This window comes from Thunnus thynnus, chromosome 17, assembly GCF_963924715.1.
Source record: "Thunnus thynnus chromosome 17, fThuThy2.1, whole genome shotgun sequence".
NCBI lineage: Eukaryota > Metazoa > Chordata > Actinopteri > Scombriformes > Scombridae > Thunnus > Thunnus thynnus.
Window position 1 is genome coordinate 3,784,634 of NC_089533.1, and position 26,141 is coordinate 3,810,774.

A 26,141-nucleotide genomic window follows, 5' to 3' on the forward strand; every position below is an offset into this window, starting at 1 on the left:
ACACTGTGACAGACACAGAGGTCTGATTGAGGACGTTCTCTGCAGGCGAGCGTCACTTGTTAGCACTGGCCCTGAGACTTCACACACATGCGGCGGCTGAGAAGTGTGTCCTCAACCCCCCCTCCTCCCCGCCCTCCCCCTCCCCGCCTCGTCCAGACAGCTGCTCTCATCACCAGTGTGTCAGCACCCTCTAAAGGCAGCTCAGAGACTCAACCTGACACCATTTGAATGCTGTTTTAGCTTTGCCCTCTTGGCTTAAAAAAAAAAAAGTGAAAATATGGCAGCTTTTGTAAGGTATCGAAAATGTCCCACTATTTTCCGTGCTCTACATCCAGGGCATCCAACAGCATGGCCTTTTTTTTGGCTTTGGTACCGGGAGGGCAGCCGTGCCAACCAGTCCCATAATCCACGGGGTGAATAAAAATGGATTTGGCTGGAACAAACACCCTGTAAGCTGCCTTAAACCAACAGGCAGGATCGTCCACAACACACACTCTCTCATGCACTCCTTCGTTTTTAACAGGTCATGCTGCTCCGGCTGATAACGCTAACCTGCAGCTCTGCAAATACACAAAATCCCTCTGCTCTTTATCTGAAATTAGACTTATCATGCAAACGAATAACAGCAGCCTTATGATTATTCTCCAAGTGCACTTCAGACCAAAGGTTCAGCATTAAAACATAAAAAATTACTTTGATCATAATCTGATTTCACTGCAATTTGCATCAGTTTGCACAATATGACAGCAGAGAAAAAAAGCATTTTCTTCTTTATATGCTGGATGCTTGATACCTCCTGACAACAATTTTTCCACGCAAGCTGCATAACTGCACATGTCTGTGGAGGACAGGGGGCTGTCAGAGTGAGCGAGTGTTTCCTGGCACGGCCTTCTCTCCTCCCTCCGTCTCCAGAGGCCTCGGACAACAGACGGGTCACAGCGAAGCCACATTTTAAATCCGGTGTGCAGATGGACACCAGTAGTGGTTCTAAATCCTGAGCGTTTTGGCAGCCGGCAGCAGCGAAGAGAGGAGAGAGCAGGGTTAGACCGATACATCATCAGGTCGATATTACGCTTTTACTATGAATCACATGTCAGGACATTTTTTGTCTGCAGTACCTCTGATATCAGAGCTCGCTTCCGGAGCAGTCAGGTAAATGTTTTGGGTGAGAAAAGCCTCTAAAAGAGAATTTTAAAGTTTTATATATAGAGAGAGAGGAGAGTTAAAAGAATTTATTTCTCTTTTCAGCCAGAATATAGCAGAGAAAAGCATCCCGCCTCCCCTCTACTGATCCACTATCTCCTGTAACTTACTATTCTTTTCATCGAAGGTTTCTTTAATCAGTCTTTCTTTGTGTCCATATTTTAATCTAAATGTGTATCTACTACTGTGCTGGACAGTAAAAGTTCTTGTCATCTAACTGAGAAAAAAAATGGTGATTTTATTAGAATTCAACTATTTTAAATCAAACGAGGCTTTGACAGCATGTTAATAGACTCATTTGGTGCGTTATTGTTGTTCTTTAACAGACTTTTAGAGGATTGTGTCACCTAAAATGAGAAAATACTCTCAAATGACGCTAAATTTTCAACTGACAGAAATTAAAGGTGTGCTGCCGAGTGTCCTTGAGGCCTAAAAAACATTTGAAGAGCCGATTATTGAAAAAAAAAAAAAAGTTAAATCTTCTTAGGTCGTCTTCATTGCCTTTCTTGGCACATTGCTACATTTGCCAGCATGTTCCTCAGTGGAATAGTGTGAAAATATCAGCAGGATCGCATGTGATCAAACCTGCACGCTAAACATCACTCCGGTGTTGCTTTAGCAGCGCTGATTGATCCTTTATTGATCATTTATTTGGAAAAGATGCCACATTTGTTGTTCCATCTCAAATATGAGGATTTGCTGCTTTTCTCCCTTTTAAAAACAACAAGAAGAGCTTCAGGAACTTGTGATGGGTACTTTTCATGCTTCTTAGACTAAACAATTAATCAATTAATTGAAAAAACAGTTGTTAGATTAATCAGTAATGAAAATAATATTTATCTGTGGCCCTAATGACATACAAACTTTCATATTAGCCACCTTAACTCATTATTATATCCCCCCCCCTCTCCTCTCGCTCTCCAATTTCCTCCTTCTCGGCCTCATTTCCTCATTTCTCCATCTGTCTGCGCCGTCGTTGATTAGCTGCCTCGTGCCAACAAAGTGAGTTTTCTAATGCCCGGCTCTCACATCACCGAGTTCCCCGCCTGACCTTGCATTACCCATAAGGCTGCGGGGTCATCAACTTGTGTGCTCACCTAATCCTTCAAATTGTGGCCGGAGCTCTTATATTCTGTCGAGCCCAGCACTTTTGTTTCCATTTATACCGCAGCTCTTTTCAGGATTCTTATCATTATTTTCCCTAATAGGTTGAAGGAGGGAAGGTGAGTTTCAGTTGTAATGGGTATTAAACCACAATCATATTAAGCCGTCCAGAGTGGAGCGAGTGTCACGCAGGACAGTATTTCTTCTTGCCTTTAGGCTTCATGTTGAGGGTGAGAGCGGCCTGCTGACGAGGCTGAACGCAACTTGTTTAAAGATATTTTGTGTGTCAGCCTGCCGGGCTGTGCTGCATTCAAAGGCTGCAGGACATTTGTATACACGCATCAGTAAAATATGACAATAATAATAAGATAATTTATCGACATTGACTGTTTTCTTTGTATTCTTCCATCCTCCTCATACAATGTCCTCCTGTCCGAGTTTTTAACCGCTTCACAACAAGTGGCCTCCCATGGGTTAGACATTACACATGCTTGCAGCCAAACAGTCATCAAACACGCCAAACTTTATTTTCAATTGTAGTGGAGATTTCAAAGTTTCCAAAGATACTAAACGTCAGGCTGAATTTTAGAAAAATGTGTATAAAATGATGCACAAAACATCTGTAAAATTTCCATTTGATGAAACGATGCGGCCATAAAAACACAGAGTCTTGGGTTTGAATGTTTCACTCAGTGTTAACATCACATAAAACAAACAGCAGGAACAGGCTGATGAAGAATACACACATGATACTGTCAGATATCTACAGATTTAAAGGTACTTCAGTGGAAAAAATGGGATAAACTTTAAGTTACAAAGTTAAAATTAAATTTTCCCGCCTTCAATTCAGATTTCACTTCAGCTTATCAGTAATTTATGAAAAAATATCAAAGTTACAGTATATGTTGTTAAAATAATAATAATATAATAACAACGATAATGATAAAGATTAACTTTCAAGTGAACTTGTAACTTGCAAATGTAGTAGAATAAGAAATATCTTATATATGAAATATAATGGAGAAAGTGGGGTAAAATATCAAAATACCAAATCTGAAAAGTACATGTTTTAAAAATGTTGTTCATGAAGTTCACTAAACTTGCATCTGGTTAGGGAACTTAACATAAAATGCACAGAAAATACTTTGCTGAAAGAAGATTTCAGTTTTAGTCTTTTTTTTTGTTTGTTTGTTTGTTTTTTAGTTGACAGAAATGATCTTAATGATGGAGTTACTCATCAGTGTAACATTACAGCTAACTAACTGAGACTGAAACTATAACTGGAAATGCTGAACGGCAGAGAAGCAACTCTTGTCAAGATAAACATTAAAATAATAAATGATCAAATCATTATTTAAACAATTTTTTTCTTTTAAAGTTATCAAGCTAGTAAGTTAATTCTGGTCAGACTGCAGTTTTCACTGCAGGATGTTTCTTCCTTAACATTTACTTCCTACTGTGTAACCAGTGAGATTATCTGAGAATATTTCTACCTCTGGCTGTGAGATGTCTGTAGAAATAAAACAATGGTACACTTGTTTCAGTGACTTGGTCCCATTATAATATTTAACTTATAATGATCATGTAAGAATAAGATTTCTGTGCTTTCTGTTCAAAGCCTGTCCATGTTTCTAAGGCATTTGTCTCCCTCTTGTGGACAGACTGTGTAATTACAGCATCTAAAGTTGGATCATGTGTCCTACACAGCACAGCACAGTACAGTACAGTATACCGAAGATAAATGCTGCCAGAATAATTAATAGACCCTCAACATGAAGTTATGTGAACAAAATATCAAAACAATCAGACTTACTGTCAAATTCAAACTTTATTTGGATGATTGATGCTGCAGAAGGAGCCTGTGATGTGCAGTTTTTGCCTTTTATACTCCTCTTTGCATCTGATATTAACTTTTTTTTTTATTCTTTTTTTTTTACTTGACAAATAAAATTGCCACCGTTTTATAAAGGGGTTCCTGTTCTACTTAATAAAAGTCACACAGCACTTGTTCTGAGTCCAAAGTAAAACTTCTCAGAGCGACGACGTGAGTGAAGTCGGCCGCAGATGGCACTTCACCGGGCCGAGCGCTGCCGTGTAGCAGCAGATGGCGGAGAGCGGGGCTGATGGATGCACTGTCTAAAGCTCCAGACAAGAAACCTGCTGCTCCCCCTCCATCTGAGAAACTCAGAGACAGTAAGGACGAGACTCTTCCGCTCCCATACGTACACACCGAGTACTGTTAAACCACTGCTGCAAGAAAAAAAAATATGATGCAACTGATGAATGCTACATTAGTTGATTTATTAGAGGCATAGTGGGTCTTATCTTCTTCTCAGCTGGTATTTGTTATTGTGGAAGGAACTTTATGGTCCACACTGTGGAAAATTATCTTTGGTTTAACTACAAAGCACCAAAAAACAGGACATTTGTCCTCCTAATGACCTATTTAGTCATTTGATTTGGAGGATTTGTTGAAAAATGTAGAAGACAATACACTACAATAAAATAAAATGGGAGTGATCGGACAGAGTCTGTTAATACAAGTGAGTAAACTACAACTGGAATTCTCGTATGTAGTACTGATCAAGTCGATCAAAAGAAAATTAAATGCAACAATTTTGATTTATTGATTAAATGATTTATGAAGCAAATAGAAAAAAAAACAAAATTATCTACTTCCAGCTTTTCCAACCTGAGGATTTGCTGATTTTCTCTGTTTATATCATTTTTAATTGAATATCTTTGGGTTTTGGACTGTTAATCGGACAAAATAGTAATAATTTTGTCACTTTGCACTCTGGAAATGGTAATTGGTGATGAATGGTGATTGGAAATGGAAACTTTTTGACTATTTTCTGACATATAATAAACTAAAAGATGAATTGATTTGTCAAAATAGAGAATAACTGAGAATAATTGTTAGTTGCAGCCCTATTGTTGTTTTTTATGAATGGTATTTTATAATTGTTGTCTTTATTTTCATAGTGGTCATGTTAAGTTAAATCAAAAACATTAAAAAAAAAGAAAAACAAGACAAAAGAGAAAAGGTAAAAGACAGTTAAAAATATAAATTTTGTATGCATACTCACCCATGCATGCATGCACACATTCAGTGTATACACATGCATATACATACTTACATACATACACAGTATACATATTTAAAATAGCAGTATATAAATAATAAATAAATTCATAAATAAATAAAAAAGAATACATAAATATATATATGTAAAAACTATAAAGTGAGGTGGGACTAACACACTGCATGTGCTGGATACAGATGTGTGCATAATGACCATCTAAGACATTTGCAGTGTATTTTTTTACACATATGCACAAATATACGCTCAGCAATTTATTAGGTACAGTCATTGCTAAAACTGATGCAGCGTAAAAACAACAGCCCTGCAGTAAATCATGCCTTCAAAATAATAATAAAATATTTTATTACAACTATTTACAGCTCATTTCATACAAGAGATGCAACACACTTTGACAAAAATTGTAAATACACATAAAATGACAATGCAAAACTTAGTCGTCTGTCGTTAAACAACAGTCAGGAGCCCAAATGAACATTGAACCAGGTTTTTCTGGCTGTAATAATTCCTCCTCTACTAATATATTTACAATGTAAGTGATGAGAGACAAAATCCACAGTCCTCATTTTGAGCAAAAATGTATTTAAAAGTTTGTCTGATGATAATATGAGGCTTCAGCTGTCTGAGTTAGTCAAATAAAGTAGAGGGCAGTAGAGGGAATTTGACACTAAAGAGACTAATTTTAAAAGCTTTTGATTTGATTGGTCTAATTTAGACTGTTGAAGCCTCACATTAGCTTTATGTCTTTTAAATACATTTTTGCACAGAAGAGCTACAGATTTTGTCCGCCGTCATTTACATTATAAGTGCATCATGGAGGGGTCTACTAATGGTCAGTATGAACAGGAGGAATGATAACAGCAAAAAAAAAAAAAAAAAAACCTGAATATTGTTTTAAGACAAACTTGAAAGCGTTTTTATGGTAATTTTTGAAGTTATGGTGCTGTCAAATTGTATTGTGCTGTACTGTGGTGTTTCTAATATTTTGTCCACCCTGTTATATCAATGGAGGTAGACAAAACATTAGAAACAACATGAATGACCATAAAGCTGAATCCACCTCATGACTGAACATCTTGACGGTGTGAGTCTAGCATTAGTTTTTATCAAGGTAAACCTAATAAACTGGGAACTGGATGTGTACACTCATAAAGAAAAGACAGGAAAAAAAAACCCCACTCAGCCCTATTCTTATGGCAGCTGAGATTAATTAGTGTAATATAAATACTTGAATAAACTGACAAGCAAACTGTGTTATGAGCTGGTTTGGATTCAGTAGTAATTTGGCTCATGAATCATCTTCATTAATTTTATTTGCTGTCAAAGCGGCACGAGGGAATCCTGTACCTACAAAATTGATAGCGCCTACAAATATTTGAGCCGTGTTTTTCTTTGACACCAACAGACTCGCGGTTTTGTCAGCGGCTCTCTGGTCCCCTCTGCTAGATGTGCCGTGTCTTGATATATCGGGTCTTTTAGCCCCTGCTTTGGCTCAAATCCAAGGCCCATTTGTACAGATGGGGTTTTACGTGGGCCATTTTAGCAAAGCACCCTCCACATAAAGCCAAAGTGTCTCATCGCTTCATAATTGTGTGATTATGGTCAATTGCTGTGGTTAGGGTGACAGATTCTATTCAAGCCCAACAGATGCTTTTATCATATTTTAGATCCCCATTTGACCTTAATCAACCGTTACATGTATGAATGAAATGAGGAGATAATATTTCATTGCTCAGGTGTCTGAGAGAGGAAACGCTGGGACTCTGAGGGAAGCTGAAACACTTCAGTTAACACAAATGAGTAGTGGTCAAAGCTAAAAACCAGTAGTGTTGATTGAATTATACATCTGATAAGGCCTCCAGTATGTCTGAGAGAGAGAGAGATGGTGCCACCAAGTGGGTGTTATATGACATTACAGTTACTGTATGGAAATAAAAAACAATAGAGCAAATTACTCTTAGCAGTCACTCACATTTTAAAATGATAAAGTTATTATTTTTTAATTTACTATTCTTTACTAATGCTGTTGTTCAGTAACATCTGTCCAAACATCATTTTACTGTGTTTTTTTTTCTTTATATCCAAATGATTTTTTTGAGGTTCCAGGAAGACTTGTGAGACATTATGTATGAAATTGGGCAAAACAAATAAACTTGATCGTTCCCTCTGATTACAAATAAGCTCATTCTGGTTGATTGCTCTCTTGTGAAAGAGTAATAACTGATAAATCAATCATCCATCTACCAGCCGTACCATTAACAGTATAGCTATGTCCTGGTTCCATACTAATAAACAGATGTTCAGTATGTGCACTCTGTGGGAAAGTGACAAATTTAAGTCAAAACAGTCAGTATGCATATAATACTAAATCTTCTTAAATTAACCGTTTCCCACAATGCAATGCACAAAAGAAATAGTGAAGAAACTCAAGACTGGAAAACATTAAAACATTGTGCAGACGGTGGAAAATAAAATTAATCCTTTGTAAAAACATTTTGCAGTTTACCAGTAATATGACAATTACTTTATAATACATGCTACTATTATAATGTAGTACGCAGTGTTATATACAATACTGTTTTCCAGTAAACAGTGCTGTAATATTACAGTTTTAAAAGCCAATAAATTGCATTACAGTTACTAATTCTAGAGAAACTCTGTAACTTTGACATTTTGGGAAGTTGGATGAACTCAGATGACATGCGAGAGTTGACGGTTAGGTGACGGTGTTTGGTTAGCACGCTAAATGTTTGCTAAAGGTGTGTGACTCCACAAATTCAATATGAGGACAGGACTTCTTGAGAGCTGCATGCAGTCACTGGGGTTAACATTAATAATAATAATAATATTAATAATAATAACTTTATTTGTATAGCACCTTTCATACAAGAAATGCAGCTCAAATGGCTTTACAACAAAATAAATTACATGCACATTTCACATGAAAGGGACATAAAAAGAACATAAAAGCATGTAAAAAAAAAAAACAACATTAATGTAACATAGGATGGAAAATAAAACGTGTAAAGCATACGGTGGTGGTTATTTGAGACCTAACGAGCAAAAACTCAGAAAGTATTTCTCCATGTGTACACAATCTGTAAATCGGCACCGAGGTCTCTGAAGCTATAAGCAAACAGAACCTCCCTTTTTTCCCAACGGACGCAGACACACCACCGGTCTTGATTAACTGAAATAAGCTTCTTCCAGTTTACCCCAGTGTCTAACCCTTAGTGGTGCTGTGGGGGTTAAAAAAACACACATAACACAGTCTTTTCTCAAACCTACCAACTGCTGACCTCAGCACCTATGTAACATAAAGATGGAGAATGAAACCCACTTGATAATAATAATAAAAAATACAATACAATAAAATGAAAACGGAATAAAGCCCCCTTGATAATAAAAAATAATAGATAAAATGGAACTAAAAATACATAGAATGTGTAATATAAGGTGGAAGATAAAACCCGCTGACACATGAAATAGCATTATTAAGCTAGCTGTTGATGGTCAGTGAATACATCCACACTGTAGTGCAGGCTGCTTGTTAAAATAACTCTTATTTTAGTTTCTATACATGTTAAACACAGAAGATGGAGGAGAATATGTTGTAGGATCAACGCTGAGTAAAGAAAGTAATGTAAATAATGACTTCTGCTGGTAAGAAATTAGTAAAAATATACTTTTCAGTTAATATGCAATGAGTAACTGATTAAACATTTCAAATAACAAGCCCAACACTTGCAGTATGGAACTGGGCACATGTGACCGGTGCTGTACATTCCTACTGTATGTACAAAGTTTAAACCAGGTGACTCCTCACCGTGAAATGTAACACAAATCACATGTCAGAAACTGAGTCTGGACTCTTCAGATAAGCTTGATTAGGAGAAATTAGGAGGGAAATATTGGATCCATACAATATTCTACAGTAAGTCCACGCTTGTAGAAATACGCAGCCCGTTCTCACTCCCAACTCGTCACATATCGAAGAAGCTTGGTCAGGTCCCCGTGGCGTCACTTTTTAATGCACTGGGTACCCCTTTACCATCATTTTTTAACGTGCAGGGTAGTCCGATAGACTTCTGTTGAACTCCCATTATGTCTGAAATAGACGCCATGAGACCGATGACGTCTAAATAAGGTGACAAATTTCAGCCTGGTCACCAGAATAAAACGTTGGCGTTGTATGTTTCTGCAAACCACAGATAATGTTGAATATCTACATTTCAACACCTGTAATACGTATCATATCAACATTTCTGAAGTGACGTACTTCACATGACATCTATATAAACTGACTTTCTTATTAGGAGGTGGATGGCTTGCAACGTTGTTGGCAGAAAGTTGGAAATCAGCAGAGAGCGCGGTTTGTTATTTTAACCCAAACCATGATCTTTCCCTAACCCTAACCAAGTGATTTTTGTGCCTAAACCTAACCAGACCTTAACCACCGCTACCCCGTGCGTTAAAAAGTGACGCCACGGGGTCCTGACCAAACTTCTTCGATATGTGACGAGTTGGGAGTGAGAACGTGTGAGAACTATCAAGTATGTACTGAAGAGTGTGTTTGTACACACTTTCATGACTGAGGCTGTTATATACTAGTTGTCCATCTTCAATAAACGCTCCATCTAAACGATGAAAGGAAGAGCTAGAACTCTGTTATTTAATTGGGTTTCAGTCCAGGCCTCAGGCTAAAAATACAACCAAACACCAACATTTAAAAAGGATGTGGAACACTTTTACCTTTTTTGCACAGACCATATTGTGCACATTTTGATTTGCTGCAGCAGTGACACGAAACAACAATGTTTTCTGGATATTCAATTTTTCATCTTCTTATGCTTTTTTTGGGGGGGCTGTGACAAAAAAAAAAAAATCCCATCTCCCATTGTTTGTAGAGGCTCAAAGGATTAAACAAAGTCAACAATGATGGAGAGGCGCTGATCTTTTGAAGTATTTACATTTGTGTTTTTTTTTTTTTCTTTTGCTTCTCGTTCTTCCCCCTGAAGGCGTGTGTCTATATTTTTCCTCTCGCAGGCTTCAGGGCTTCAGAGTTTGTCTTTCCTCTGGTTGGGTAAATGGCGGCCTCGGCGACAGACAGGTGCTCTCCATCTTGTAAACCCGGAGGGGAGTGGGGGGGGTGGGGGGGTGTTTGGCAAAAGACAAATGGGTCTGAGAGTGTCGCCCCGCCCCTGTTCCACCTGGCTCATCTCATATGGTGTCACGGTGATGTTGCGTCATGGGATTTGTAGTCTTACCAGCAGTCCCAGTCGGCCCCCCGTGCATGCAGCAACTCATCACTCACCACAAAACAGCGCCGAGACACGGAGGCTGAAGTAGACAAGTTTATTAATGATAATAATGAGGATGATGAGGATGATGATAATATTAATAATTAGTCATAATTATAATAACGTTAATGTCATAATAAATAGAACTCTTCATCTGAAGCACGTAAAGAGAAGCATACAGAAAGAGAAAAAACAAAAACACAAAGTTTCAGAGTACAGAGCCAGAGGAGGGGGCAGGGACTTCTAGAGACATTTTTTTAACCTTTCAATATATCCATTTAATTTTTTAACATTTTTAAACTTTATTTAACTGGAACATTTACAAAAAGGAGAAAGAGATAGATTTTAAAAAATCCTTATAAATAAATTTTGTCATTATTAGAACAAAATACAAGATTTTGGGGAGTCAGAGGATCTTTTTTTTTTTTTTTTTTTTTTTTTTTTGTCATTTTCCCCCTGAAGGGACGGCTGGGGGAGGAGAGGAGGGGGAAGGAGGAAGAGGAGGGGGGAGGGGAAGGGGGGAGGGTTATTATGTACAGAACACCAGGAATACAAAAGGGGCCAGTCGACTCACATACTGGAAGGCGGGAGGTGGAGAGTGGATGGGGGGTTGTAGGAGGACAGGTGTGAACGGGGGTGGGGGGGCAGGTGTGCTGGGATCGGGGGGGAGGGGGGGGGGGGGGGGGGGGGTGAGGGGGCGGGGATAGGGGAGGCGGGGAGGCGGGGGGGGGGACTCTCAGAGGGGGGACATCCTGCTAGTGTCACAGCTCAAGCAGTTGTGCTCAGGAAGATCAGGACCAGTTCATTTTACTGAAGGCATCTGAAGGAAGGAAGGGAGGGTCGCTTCAACCCCCGCCCCCCCCCGCTCCAATCCCACCGCTGAGATGCAGGCTGGAGTTTTACATGAGACTGACATTTTTGTGAAAGGGCAGGACTTCTCCGGGCACGGCGGTAGTTCAGCGGGCAGAGATGTACGACCACAGTTTTACCACAGTAAATAAACTAAAAATGATTTTCCGTATCCATCCATGACCACTGATGTTAGTACGGATACTAACATGGAAGACCAGTAATACTAACTAGTTAGATAAGTTAAAACTCTACCTATTGATATCTTTATATTAACAATGGATAAAACGCCTGTGTGTAACATGAAAGTGGGTGCTCATAGTGACAAACTACATCTTCCATGAATCTTAATCAGAGACGAGCAATGAGAGTCTTGTGGGAAATGTAGTTGGTGAATAGTTTGTTTTATCCTCTAGAAAATACAATAACGTGTTGAAAGCTACTAGAACAGACTGGACTCTGTCTCTCCATAGTCATTATCAATCACAAAGGCTCATGGGAGCTGTAGTTGTTTTTAATTATCTTCCGTCCTAAAGAGACTCAAAATAACTGCAAAACAAGTGGCCAAAACACAAATGAATGCAGCTTTAATGTATCATCTACTGTAGTACTAAGAGACCTATTAGCATTGTAAAGTTTTGATTTTGATTATGAAAAAAAATAATTATGAAAATAATATTCAGTTTAACTTTGGTACAACATTGTAAAATGTTACTACTACTACAACTATTACTACTACTACTAACACTACAACTACTAATGATAACAATAATAACAGTCATGATAATAATAAAGAGAATAAGAATAAAAAGAACTAATGACACCTATTTTGGATACACAAAAGTGCAAATGTAGCTACTATATGTGCATCAGAATCAATAGAAACGACGTCTGTCGGAGTTAACCGTTGACGACTCGACATTTAAATCTGCACAGAGTCAAAAACAGCGGCAGCCTGATATCTGACATGCACGGCCGCATGACTGTCCAAAAGAAATGCTACATAGTGACCTCTCACAAAGAACACACAATTTAATCAAGACAGTGTTAACATCGTCTTATTTTGAAACAGACAAATGAGCAGAAATGTTATTAGATCTGTGGACACCTTTAAAAAAAAAAAAGCAGCTCAAGGCCCATTTGTTTACACTTGTCTTTGTTTAATTGTTCTATTTATTTCTGTTCTTATTGTGTTTTATGTCTGTATGTATGTATAAATAAAGTAACTTACTTACTTATAGATGTCAGGGCTAGATGGGAATTTACGCCTATCAAAGGAAAAAAAAAAGCTGGTGATATTCTATATTTTTTTTTCCGTATTATCAACAAATCCCATGAATCCTGAAAGCTTGATATATCTTATTCCTCTGTGTCATAGAGCTCTGTTGTTCAAAAACACATCAATGAGTCACACTGTCGCACTGGGGTGACATGTTCCTTCATTATCATGAAGACATATTTTGACTCAATCACACACACACACACACACACACACCATCCTGCTGCCAGAAATACTCTCTAAAGCACCAAATGTTCATTCTCTCTACTGTTTCAGTAATGTTTGCTAAAAACTACAATGTCCAGCTGTTTTAGGAAATAATTTAGACCTTTTTTTTTTCAAAATAAAACTATACATTTTAAAAATATCTGTATCTTCAGTAGTAACTGATGGGCTGAGAGTATTGAGAGATGTTTTGGCCTTTTCAAAGGATTTGTTGACAGTAAGAAAAAAAAGGTAAAATAACGCCAACCTTTATAGATTTTATGAAACGCTAGCTAACTAGAATAAATAAGTGAACAGTGGATTAACAGTCTTCCTTAAAATGTGCCTTTCACATGTGACATCATATCTGTTTTTTGTTGCAAAGTGCATAGATCATTCAGTGGACAAAATCAGACCAAACTTCACTGTTGGTAATTAAAAACAATAGAAACTTGTGGTTCTTCATCTCTGCCGATTAAGTCCGAACATTAAGCTGATTTTTTTTTTTTTTTTTTTACCTCCAAAGGGGCAGCTCTGCCTCCCCCAGGAAGTTCCTGTCAAAGTAAAACTCCAGCCTGCTCCTGAGTCTTCTCTGACCCACCACAAGTCTGTAGTGCTGCAAGTAGGCCAGATGAGTCATGTGACTCTCGGAAACAAACCTGCAGGTATGAAAATGCTAAGCTTGCATATGATCGCTGCATGGGAGAACAAATGACTGACTTTACCCCAATTAGACATCACAACAGTAAGTTGCCATGATATAGATACTCTTTGTAATATATGAGAAGCTGTCTACAGATGAACAGAGGTCGCGTGGGTAGGAGCCCTGATTTTTTTTTTTTTTAAACCTGAAATAAGATGAAGTTAATCAAGAAGTGTGAGGTGAGATTTACTGTACAGGATATTAACAGTACACACTGTAGTTTTGTACAGGAAGTCAGGAGCTTAAACCTAGTGTTACCCTCTTGGAACAATTCACACAGAACCACTACTGATGAAGTAGTGTACCCTGAACTCTCAAACAAAGTTGTGCTTCACCCGAACCTGCTCGCCTCTGATTAAAATAAAGTTTCTTCTTAGGGCCAGCAGGTTATTTCCAATATGCAATAAAACAGCCTGTCCACCAGGGTCAGCATGAGAACAGCGGTTCACGAACTGAGGCTGCTGCTGCTGCTGCTGCAGGAAGCTGCGAGCCGGGCTTAATCAGCTGGAGCTCGTTACATTAGCAGAGGGAGCGAGCTCTTCCTCAGCAGCGATGAGCGAATGAAATCTGGGTCACGTCAATACACATCCGGGCTCCGCCATCATCACCGAGTCCCGCTGTCTCCTGATCAAAGAGCACTGAGACTGTGTGTTCAAATCATACTTTGGTTCAAGTAAGAAAAGAAAAATCAATAGTCCTAAACTTTTTTTTTTTTTTTTTTTATCTGACACCCACAACACCTTGCACTATTTAGCAAGTCTTCCCAGCTCCGATTGAAGGGCTGAAATTACTGCAGATTTTGCCTAAGTGTCTGTCGGGGGTAAAAGTAGGATCTGATGTTTTTACTCTGGGTGGGGCCAAAAAAAATTGGGATTTGTGTGTGTGTGTGTCTGCACAGGATGTGTGTGTGTTGGTGTGTGTGTGTGTGTGGTAAAGAAGGGTTTTTTTTAGGGGTGGGGGGGAGATCATTTCACACTATCACCATCACACTTTCAATCATATAACACATGATCACATGTTACAGTAAATATCAGGGACATATTTAGTTGGAAGGGGGGGGTGTGGGGGTTGGGGGCGGGGGCGGGGGTTAAGGGTCTGATATCTATGTTCGGGGGCCAAAGGCTTTCCTGTCCACCCCCTCTACTCCCTGACATCACCACAGCCCATATAATAGATATGTATATATATTTATATACAGAAAAAGAATACATACTTATTGGACACCCTAGACATTAAAGTACATTCAAAGAACTGAACCAACATTCTTGTTTAAACACGTTTACAGTGACTCTCCTGATATAAAGAATTAAGGTTTCGCTTTCACCAAATTAAAACTTTTTTCCTCTTTAAAAGTTTTCAGTGCTGCTGCAAAAAAAACAACAAAAAACAAAAAAAACAAAAAAAATAGAAACCACACAAATAAATATTCTCAGAATACATTGACAAAAAAATTGACATATTTCAGCCCTCGTTCCTCGTTACCGTTGGATGGGCACTACTGTATTTCTATAATGTTTTATCTAGCGACATAGTCTATATGTCTCAGGCTTGTGTTTTGGTTATGCACCTGCTGATGTAGTACAATGGGATTATTCGATTATAATTCAATTTGTTACATGGACGTTGATGAGTTATTTTCGTCAGGTGGAAACGTGCATCCTTGGTAGTTGTACGCACCTTATTACCGCGTTGGTCTGATAGTTTGTCCGTCGGTGCAGAGTGACACAAAGGCTTGGGCTCGGAGTCTGGCAGGTGAGTAAAGTCGGCGACTTATGCGCCATTTTCTCTAACTAGTCCTCAGTCATTGACCTCTGCTGGGGCGTGGAGAGGGGCAGACTGGGGAGGCTCGGCGTTATAACCGTCTCACCATCCCGCTGTGGCTCACCCCCCACTCCCCAACGCTGTAAACCAGTGACTCTGCCCATTGGGGAGGGCGGGGATGCCCAATGGTGCTGCCAGGAGGAAGTGACATCATGACAGTATCCACGGGGGACGCTGCTAACAGTAGGCGCTGCCGGTCAGTGACACCGCAACAAGGAGGAAGGAGCGACATCACCGGCGCAAAAAGGAAGGAAGGAAGGAAGGAAGGAAGGAAGGAAGGAAGTTAGGAAGGAAGGAAGGAGGGCGGGGAGGCTGGAAGGAAGAAGGTGGAGCAGTGAGACCAGGAGGCTGACCTTTGACTCCACCCACAGGAAGTACAGCGTAGAAAGTGCTTCTGCCTGGATGCCGAGCTCTCCCTGCCACCTTTCTGTTTATGTTTTTGTTTTCATGACCTCGGCGACAGGAGCAGTGTGCCATAGAGAGAGGAGGGGGGGGCTCCTCCCTCCTCCTTCCTGCATACCACAGAATCAGCATCAAGGGCCAACTGTTCATCTCCCTTACCAAAAAACATAAAAACAGATTTGTACATATATACTGCTTTATACACACTTTTTTACCATTGTAAATCACAAAAGTATAGAAAAATAAAATGTTTTATAATAACGGGACACTTTTCATTCTCTCTCTGTCTTTTTCTACCCGGCAAAAAGGTGGTCCCTGGTGGAAACTGGCTCACTCCGTCTGTCAAGTTTGTGGCTGGTTTGACACCGCTGCCGCGGCGCCACTTTGTACGCCTCCCGTCTTCCCTCGCCAGCCTCAGTAGAGGGACTCCTTCTCGTCTTCTTCTTCTTCTTCTTCTTCTTCTTCTTGTGTTATTTTCTTAAAGCTAGTTCTCCTCTCTTCATTGTTTTCATCTGTGATGTCCATCAATACTGAGTACAGCTCTTCCTTTTGTATTTACTGGAAACAGGGGAGAGAAGTGGGGAGACTGGTAAATATGCAGAATGTTATGTCTCTGATAGGCATACATAATGAGAGGTGCTATGAAAAGACAGTGTGGAGCAGATGTTGGAAGTTTTTCTTTCTTTCTGAACAAGTTTTTTTTTTAGTTGTCACAGAAAGTAAAGGCTAGAAAATAATTCTTTGACAAAAAAAAAACACAACATATGAGATAATATATGTAATAAACAGCACACACCCTCTTTAATGTGCTCCCACCCCGACGGCCTTTTCTTATCTACGTAATGTATACTCTTACAAGGAGGAAAAAGTTCACTATATAAGGTTAAGACACACCGTTTGACTCACTACAGCTGAACGGAAAACCGCGTTAAGAACTCTGGCTACAAAAAAAAAAAAAAGTTTGAGAGGCAGAGAGACAACAGCTTCATTCACTTTTCATCCCGGCTCTTGTAACGTTGCATAAAAGAAGCAGGAGCAGAGGCCTTACGCCTGCCAAAACAAGTGCTACCGCCTCTCCCCAGAATAAAGATCAGAGTGCGCTGTAATCATACAAGTGGAGATCGGCAGTTTGGCAGTGCAAAGTGAAAAGTCTCGGTGTAATGGATGGATGGGAGCGGAGGAGGAGGAGGAGGAGGAGGAGGAGGAGGAGGAGAGGGTGCGTGGGTGTTGAGGTGGTGGGGGAGGGCGAGGCAAGGAGAGTGTCCCAGGACCCTCGTCATGACAGATGCTCGCTAATTCGGAGCGATCTCCGGCAGCTCCGTGGAGCTTCTGACAAAAAATAAATAAATAAATAAATGAATGAAAGAAGACGAGGCTTTAATTTCGAAACGGCTTTGTAGTGCGTCACCTCCCCCCCCTCCCCCCGCCCCCCCTTTACTTCCAATCCAGAGAGACAAACAGTCAAACAAGTGGCGTGTTCAATCAGCGTCCACCTTCCCTTCCTCCCCCCTTCCTCTCTCTATCTCCCTCTTCTCATGGAAAGAACCGGCCCGAGCTTCACCACCTCCTCTATCTATCCCTACCTCAGATTTACTGAGCTCTCTCACTAGGGACCCTCCATACAAAAATATCCGCACGCAGTCTTATAGCTCAGCAGGGAGGGAGCACAATAGCGCCGGAGCTACATATAGTCTCCTCACTGACAGGAAGCCCAGAACTGAAAGAGCTGCAGACACAAATATATTAATCACCCACGGACATGAAGGATTCAGGAGAGGGTTCGCTCACGTCTTAAAGCTGCTACTTGCTTTATAAAGAAAAAACTGTTCTATGTGTAGATATTCAAACTCATTAAAGGGTCACCTAAATTACAAAAATACATATTTCGTCTACTTAGACCTGGTGGTATCTGGCCAAGCAGATAGTTTTTGGTTTGGTGAATAAAACTTAGTGGTTGTGGCAGCAGTGCAGGTAGCACAGAACAACAGGAGTTACAACTAATCCGGTTCCAGTTTGATAAAATACCTGGATTCTCACATTAGCAATGTGCAAAACAATGAGACTCAGACTCTCTTGATACTTGCATCTGTATGTGGCCAAAGATGACCAGTAAGGTAAAAGATGCACCACTCGTGTTTTTGTAGCAGAACGAGGGCAACACAGTGTCAAAATCTTCTCTAATGAAAAGGATCCGCTGATTGCATCACATCATCAGTATCAGTTGTCTCCACTTTCAAATCATATATAAATAATTTAAGCCAATCAAACTAATAGTTCTGAATCAGGATCTGCAGCAGCTTTTTTTTGAAAATTATGATGTACAAAAAAAACAACAAAAAAAAACAAGCCGGCTAGATGATTTCAAAGTGTCAGATACATATTTAATCATTTTAAATGTGATGCTGTTCCTCTTATTTTTTTTTTTTTTAGGTTGTGAACATTAATAAGGCTACCGCTAAAAGCCATCTTTGAGTTATTTTCAGCTTTACAAATGTTTAAAGCTGAACAGACGGCTCAGTAAGGGATTCAAACCGAGTTACAACAAAAGAAAGTTCTCCATGACCATGCTGGTAATCTGTAAATACCAAACTCTATAACGTATAAGACACGTCCAGTTTCTTCTGCAGGACAGATGTTTCCATCATTTGCTTCTCTCCTTAAGTCACAGTGTGCTGATCTGTAGAAAAAACACCTATTAGCGACTATCTTTAGGGCCAGACACCACTAGGAATAAGTTAAAAAATGTTTTTTTTTTTAAAAACAAAAAACCCACAAAAAATGAATTAATATTAAAAAAAAACCTGTTAAGTCGACATCAGCAACATCATCCATGTGTGAAAGGCAGACATAATGTTCTTATAACTGCTTTATTCTGACACTCAAAACAATCAGAGGTTACTTATATGTCACATATTGACAACAAAAAAAAATAATTCATGATTTAAGGAAGAAAAGAAAGAAAAGTCATAATAGTTTAATACTTTTTTTTTTTTTTACCTATTAAATGAATTCAAAAGAAAAAAATTACACCTTTCAGACAATATATTCTCATTATAGAAATTACATACAATTCAAGAACAAGTTCAGCTGAATTGAAAATACACAGATGACCCCACTCATATAGGAATACATATAAAACAGTTACTCAGAGAATTGCGATATACTGTGTGTGTGTGTGTGTATATACATTTAAATGTATTTACAAGTACTGTAACTTTTTTGCTTGGTTCTCTTTTGTACAAATCTTTTAGGTGGATTAATAAATGCACCCGCCAGCTTATCAGGGCTTTTTATGAATACTTGTATTAAATATAAATTATGGATAAAGAGTATTTTCTGCTGATATGTAAACATACCTAAATACCTACTAATAATAAGTACGAACAAATGTTTTGGATCAAATAGAGGTCTGGTTGCATATTTAAGCTGGTAATGGAATACAACGAAAAGCAAACTAAACGGAAAAATATCAAAGTGTTTTGTTTTATAAATTCACACCTAAACTACGTTTGACTTACTGTAAGCGTAATAAAAATGGCTCAGACCTCTACAATACTGACTACCAGAGTTATTATTTACATGTTATGTCTTTAACATTTAAGCCTTGATAAGCTGACACCTAAACAGGTTAACAACGGTTAATTTGAACTTTTTTTTTTTTTGTTTTTTTTTCCTGTAAACTTGTGACAAACCCGTGCAGACTGATAGGAGCGACTCCAGATGACAACAACTCGAAACTTGTCCCTGTAATAACATGACTTATAGGACTCTTAGTGTATGGGATCGTTCACAATTTAAATGTCAAAATTGTGTTTTAATTTAAACAGTTGACCAGACGGTCTTTGAATAAATAAAACTGTTATTTGTTGGACTAAATGTAGAAAGCAGGATGTCAATGATACAGTTGAGGAAGAGCTACTGGCTTTAAGTTTGTCCCATTGGTCAGTTTACCTAAATAATTATGAGAAGAACAGCATTCAAGCACATTCAAGATCAAGTCTAGTAGTGTAATGTGATTTACAAGTCGTTTGGATAAACTGGTATAAAAGTCGGAATCAGTTCTGACGCATCTGCATAACAAATTTAGCTTCTTACACTTTTTAAGTCTAGAGGGAAGACTGATGGAGGCCCAAGGAGGTTCCAGGTGCACCGTCAGGATCTAGATGGACTTTATTTGACCGCATGGGGAAAATCCGTGGAGCTCTGCGCTATAAGAGCGTAATTTCCCAACGTATTCTAGCAAGCTGCTGAAAACTAGACTATGGGAAAATGAAAGAAGAGGCCATGCAGCACATTAAAAGTTGTGTTTTGGTGCTAATTTTGCCAAATTAAGCGTCTTGACCAGGTCTCTCCTGCAAAAGAGGTTTCCAACCTCAGTGGGACTTAACTGGTTATTATTATTATTATTTATTTATTAATTTATTGTGCACGTGAATTAGTATTGTGTAGTCTCGAATCAATAACTGAATGAATCGACTTTGGACAGAGATATATAAAGATACCTGTTGATCAGTGTTGTGTAAATTCTCTCTTTTAAAAAAAAAAAGATGAAAAACAATTAAAAGTCACATTCTGCTGATTTGTGCACACAAACGATTAACTCCAGAGCACATATTAAGTCATTAATGGAGGCACAAAATAGTAATTCATGCGCATTTTGTACTCAATTATGTTATAATTAGTTGTTAGTTGCTTAATTGATTGATTTACTATCCTAATTGTCCAAATACATACTTTGCAAATCAATTGACTGATTGCACTGATCCAATACATCAATTTCTGCAATTAATCCTACAGTCTCCAGTCTCTACAGTCTGTATGTATGTTTGTTTTGTTTATATATTCATATGTTTACTTCACGTGATATTAGTTAAACAGACCAAACGGGTCAAACTTCCAGAAAGCCAAAGTAAGTCTCCCGTTACATGAGATGAGGAGTAGTTGTTATAAATATCCATAAAGTGTCTGTATTTATTTTTGCTGCCGCTGATGTCACATGAGGTCAGAGTTGAGCGGTCGTGATGTAATTACAGGGACGCAGAGTTATGTCATGTAAAACTGTTAGCTCACTGCAAACTACAGTATGTTTGCAACCTGTGTTCATTTCCTCTTTCTTCTCCCTCACACACACACGAACACACACATTCAAATGCATATATATATCTATATCTATATATATATATATCTATATATCTATATATATATATGCATAGGCACACACATTCAGATCAGAAAACAAACAAACAAAAATAAACTAGTTCATTCCAGTCTAGCTTACTAATAGTGGTCACTAACTGAACACCCTGCTGCAGAGTTTATATGACAAACTCCTACAAATGCACAAACCAGTTCTCCCATTTGAAAATGGTGAAAGTAATAATTCAAAGTTCATTTTTGACTCATATAAAACCCTCCCCCCCCCAAATGGTGAGTACTTACTAGCATATAAAAGGAAGAACAATATCCCACATTTAGATTTTCTTTTTACTCATGAGATAATGGGTTCATCTTCTTTTTTTTTTTTTTTTTTTTTGGATATACAACATTACTCTTATATCATTTTAACATCTGGACTTAACATAACTAGCTGTATATGATACTTTTATAAATATGTTACATCTCGGAAAGTATACAAAAAAGAAAAAAAAAACAAATAAAGTGCAACAAACATATTTTTTTTGTTGTTTTTTTTTTTTTGTTTGGAGACCACAAACACTTTAGTGAGTACATATAAATTAAATATTATTGGCAATAGCTTTGAGTTCCATAGCTGCACTGAAATCTTTGACAGCTAAACAGTAGCTACACAGAGATTTTTTTTTTCTTTTTCAGATCCACCTCACGTAGCACAAAGTTGTAATAGAAGCCAATGCGACGACTGTATGTTGACTAAGTGGCGAGCACTGCCGCGCTCTCACACGTTTATCTCCCGGGTGCTTTTATAGAACATCTGACTGTACTCGTGGTACGTTTTTATGTGTGTATACAGTGTAAATGTGTTATACAGTATATGTCTACATATATATATAGTACAGTAGCTTTGATAAAGAACAACAGTACAGTCTTATTTTATTATCCTCTCTTGGGGGTCTTTGCTTAAACAAAAATCAAAAGTTAGCTCTTCGAGAAAAGCTGCAAAATGTTGCAAAGAGGACGAACCTGCTGCTGGTTGTGTTAGAAATGAAACTGTCCTGCCTGCTGAGAAGTGAATAGCACTGTATTCTAAGTTTGGGAGTTTCAGTTAGCTTATCCTGAGGTAAAACTTTTTTTTTTTTTTTTTTTTGTGCAATGCTTAAAAAAGAGACCGGTGACTCGTAGCAGAAACAGCCCTCTGTCAGGTTCACCCACCTGAGTGCTGTGTCATTTACTCTGTGTGTGTGTGTGTGTGTGTGTGTGTGTGTGTGTGTGTGTGTGTGTGTGTGTGTCGATGTAGATGTGTGTTACAGTGCACCTCGAGTACATTTAATCTGCCATGGTGTATTAGTGACGATACGCAACCGTGTCTCCTGCAACAACTTAAGTTCATATGCGACTGTTTTATATTTAGCGATTATGTTTTGGGGGGGGAAACTGGAAGATGCTGCAGCTAATGATTATTTTCATCATCAATAAATGACCCTTTTTTTTGTTTAATTAACTGAATTATTAGTTAAACTACAAAAGTCAGAAAGTTCCTCAGAACTCAAGGTGATGTCTTCAAATGTCTTATTATTTCTGATAAACAAATAAAACGAAGAAAAAGCAGAAAATCTTCAGATTTTAGGAGCCGGAACCCCATGATTCATTGATTATCAGAATTTTCTGTCAATATACTAATCAGTTAATTGAATATTTGCACTGATTTAATACAGTACTACAATAAATCCCACATATACTCAATATACAATCCCTATGATCATGTTTGAGATTGTATTTCTGTAGTTTGAGGTTGGCAAAATATCAGAAACACCTTTTGATATAATGTTTTCCATTATAACAACACCACCAACTCAGCCTCAAAATATTACTATATAAAGCAAAGTCATTTCTAAGTGAGCGCAAACTTTCAGTACAAACTTTTTTTGCAATATTTGTGGCAATTTAAAGGGCTATTCCACCAATTTAACACATCAAAATGAGTTAATTCATCATGAAGAGCACAACTACCCAGTCTGTGAAAACTAACGTCTTCTATGATTCTGGAGAATCTTTGTCGAGTCTGTTAACAAAAGTCACGATCAAGTTGCATAATGGTTATTATTGGATCCTATATTTTTGAAGCTTGACTCATATGAAACACTAAAAACACTGCTGATATAAAGTTAGGAAGAAGATCGAAGCTGCTTTGTTTTTTTTTTTAAATCTCCTCATGTTAAGGAATTGCAAAACTGACCAACTACTTGTATGATATGAGATGCAAACCCACACTCATCATCCACTATATTTAATTTTGGCTGCACTTCTATAAAATAATGCAGTCATCTCCGCCCCCTTGAAACATAACCACCACAGCAGAACAGTTGCAAATAAACGTCCAATCATTTGCAGGAGACTTGGCTGCGCTATGAGACAGAAATCTGACCTTCATGACCCTTTACAGTGCATGCTGTCATACCACATAGTACAGCTTGTAAGGCTCTACTGTAAGTGCACAACAGTAGGACACTCCAACGTTTAAAAAAAAACAAAAAACAGAACAAAACAAAAGCAATCAGAGCAGTGCTGTCTTTGAACTAAGAATTAGCAAAGGCATGTTCATCAGAGTCTTTACTTCTGTGTGTTTAATGGGAAATAGAAGCTCTAGAAAGGAATGAACTGGGATTGATGGGCGATCGGCGTCAACCTGATCAGACCTGGTTGTGTGTTTCCTGTTTGATGTCATGTATATATGTTATAGAAATGCCCCAGTATATTCTTAGTCAGATGACAGCGACTGCATACACACACCTCTGAGCATGCATCATGCGTGCTGCAGTAGGCTCACATTGGTTATGGTGACACAGCACCCGTATACAGCAATCAAGATAATGCACATGTGCATAAAAAAAAAAAAAAAAAACAACTTTCCAAAATAAAAGCACAAAATGAATACGAAACAAGAGCAGACCAATGATGACATCAAAAAGGTTGTCGTAGAAATATCGGCTTGAGAGGGTGTCGGGGGGGGGAAGGGGCTCAGCATGGGGGGGACCTGGAAGCTTTTAGTTTGATTTAACTCTCCACCAAGGACCGGGTGTTCACTTGTTTTTTTTTTTTTTTCTTTTTAGATTATTTTGTTTATTTGTTGGGAGAGAGAGGGGGGGCGGGGGGGAAATGTCTCTGTCTTTTCTCGCTTTTTTTCTTTTCTCTTTTAGTAGGGAGTGAAGCGACTGTACCCTCCTCTGTATAGGCTAGCCTGCAACATCAAAGATGAAAAAGTACCAATCAGTATTCAGGTGACAGCTTTAGTCGGTTTTTTTTTTTTTCTTTCTCCACAAATCTCCTTCCTTTTTCCGGATATGTTTTTTTTTTATATATATATATATATATATAGCGGTTCTCTGATAGCAATTATCATGAAGCAGATTGACAGGATAATATATTTATTTAAGCCCGTTACTTGATTTTTTTGGTGAAATTGATCCTCTAATTGCAGACATTATGAGTGTGTGTTAGGAACAAAGCAGGAGTTAAGGTGGATTGGTGGGTTTTTGAGCTTAATTAAATACGTGATTTAAATTTTTTTAACCATAGTAGCAAAAAAAAAAAAAAACACTTTTTAAATTCTTGAATTAATTACGTTAAGCATTGTAAAATAATGTGCTTTTTTTCCCCCTAGAGGAAAAAATATTCCCTTTTTTTTTTTGGGCAGTAACAATATCTGAGATTCAACCAAAGCAGGATAAGTTCAGAGAGGTTTAATCACAGCTCCTTTTCAAGTCTAGCGGAGGTGTCTGCACCTTTCAGGAGGGGGCAAACCACCACAGGATATTAGCCCTTAGATTTAGCACCATGCTCAAGATATCTAGGACAGACACACATCAAGCATGCATGGTGGGGGTGGGCGGGGGGGGGGCCTATGCATGCACACCTGCACATGCACACACACACACACACACATACAGTCCCTCCTCTCATCTTTCGGTGGCTCTGCTGCAATTAGGAATTCAGAAAAAAGCTACTGAATGTCTTCAAAGGCTAATTTTGGCTAATTTTAGGGGGAGCCCTCTTCTACAAAACTTTTATCCGTATATGAGATGCTTCTTTCTGTTATGCTGGGGAATGAGTAAAGAGAATTTCAACCTCAGTGGAACTAATTATTGTATAGCTTTTAAATGCAAAAAAATGACTCCTTTCTGCTAGAGAACCATTAATCATATATGATTAAAGAATTAGGAGCCAAACTGGTCTTTTCTCCTCAGCTCGCCAGTCTATTAGATGTTGGCCTCAGCACAGAGCACAGTCCCATTTCCCTGTAGCCTTGCCATTTGCTCACCACCACACACACAAACACACACACACACACACCCTCTCTCTCGAGTCCGTGTTAACTCCCTGAGCTCCCAACACACACAACATTAGCTCTGATATTTTTTTTTTTTTTTTTTTAGGGGGGGGCCGAATCCTGTCTTCTACTTTCATCGAGAGGACGATTAAAGTGTCAGAGAAATGGAAGGAAATTTGGAGGAAAAAGAAGAAAGAATAAAAAAAAACATTCAAGCACATTTTTTAATTAAGTAAATGAAGAGGAAAAAAGAAATGTCTTAATTAATGAAAGCTTTTAGCTAGCAGCTGCACCGGGGAACTGTACGCTTTTTTTTTTTTTATGTTGTTGAAAAATCGCATGCATGCCAGAATGGTAAATTTGAGTCATTTCTCAAGCAGAGAGCACGCCTCCGATCAAGCTTTATAGGGTAGGAGGGGAGACAACTCCCTCCCTCCATCTCGCTCTCTGTTTTATGTCCCACGGCACGCTGCTGCATGCGTTTTGATGGTCCTTAATCTCTAGGTTTTGGTCTGCGAGCCCGGTCCCATCCCCTCATCATCATCATCATCATCATTTAAAAAAAAAAAAAAAAAAAAATCCAAAGAGAAACTCTTCTCCGTTTTCTTTTATTTATCATCACTTTTCATCTTTGATGTTACAGTAGCTGCAAAAGCTAGCTAAAAACAGACATTAACAATTCAACGTCATCCCTTCAAATTTTGGTTTT

At 38.5% G+C, this 26,141-nt stretch overlaps 1 protein-coding gene and 1 long non-coding RNA gene across 7 annotated transcripts in view; one reads left to right on the top strand and one right to left on the bottom strand.

Moving 5' to 3' along the window:
* LOC137200890 (uncharacterized) overlaps positions 1 to 26,141 on the top strand; it is a 128,859-nt gene that overhangs the window by 92,817 nt on the left and 9,901 nt on the right. The window lies entirely within an intron of this gene.
* The window catches only part of LOC137200873 (RNA binding protein fox-1 homolog 3-like), a 505,114-nt gene continuing 503,231 nt past the window's right edge, over positions 24,259 to 26,141 (bottom strand). For all 6 annotated transcript variants that reach the window (XM_067615568.1, XM_067615564.1, XM_067615569.1 and 3 more), the window contains one exon: positions 24,259 to 24,343. In XM_067615568.1, the coding sequence (XP_067471669.1) occupies positions 24,299 to 24,343 (45 nt within the window). In that variant the 3' untranslated portion in view covers positions 24,259 to 24,298. The remainder of the gene's footprint in view (positions 24,344 to 26,141) is intronic.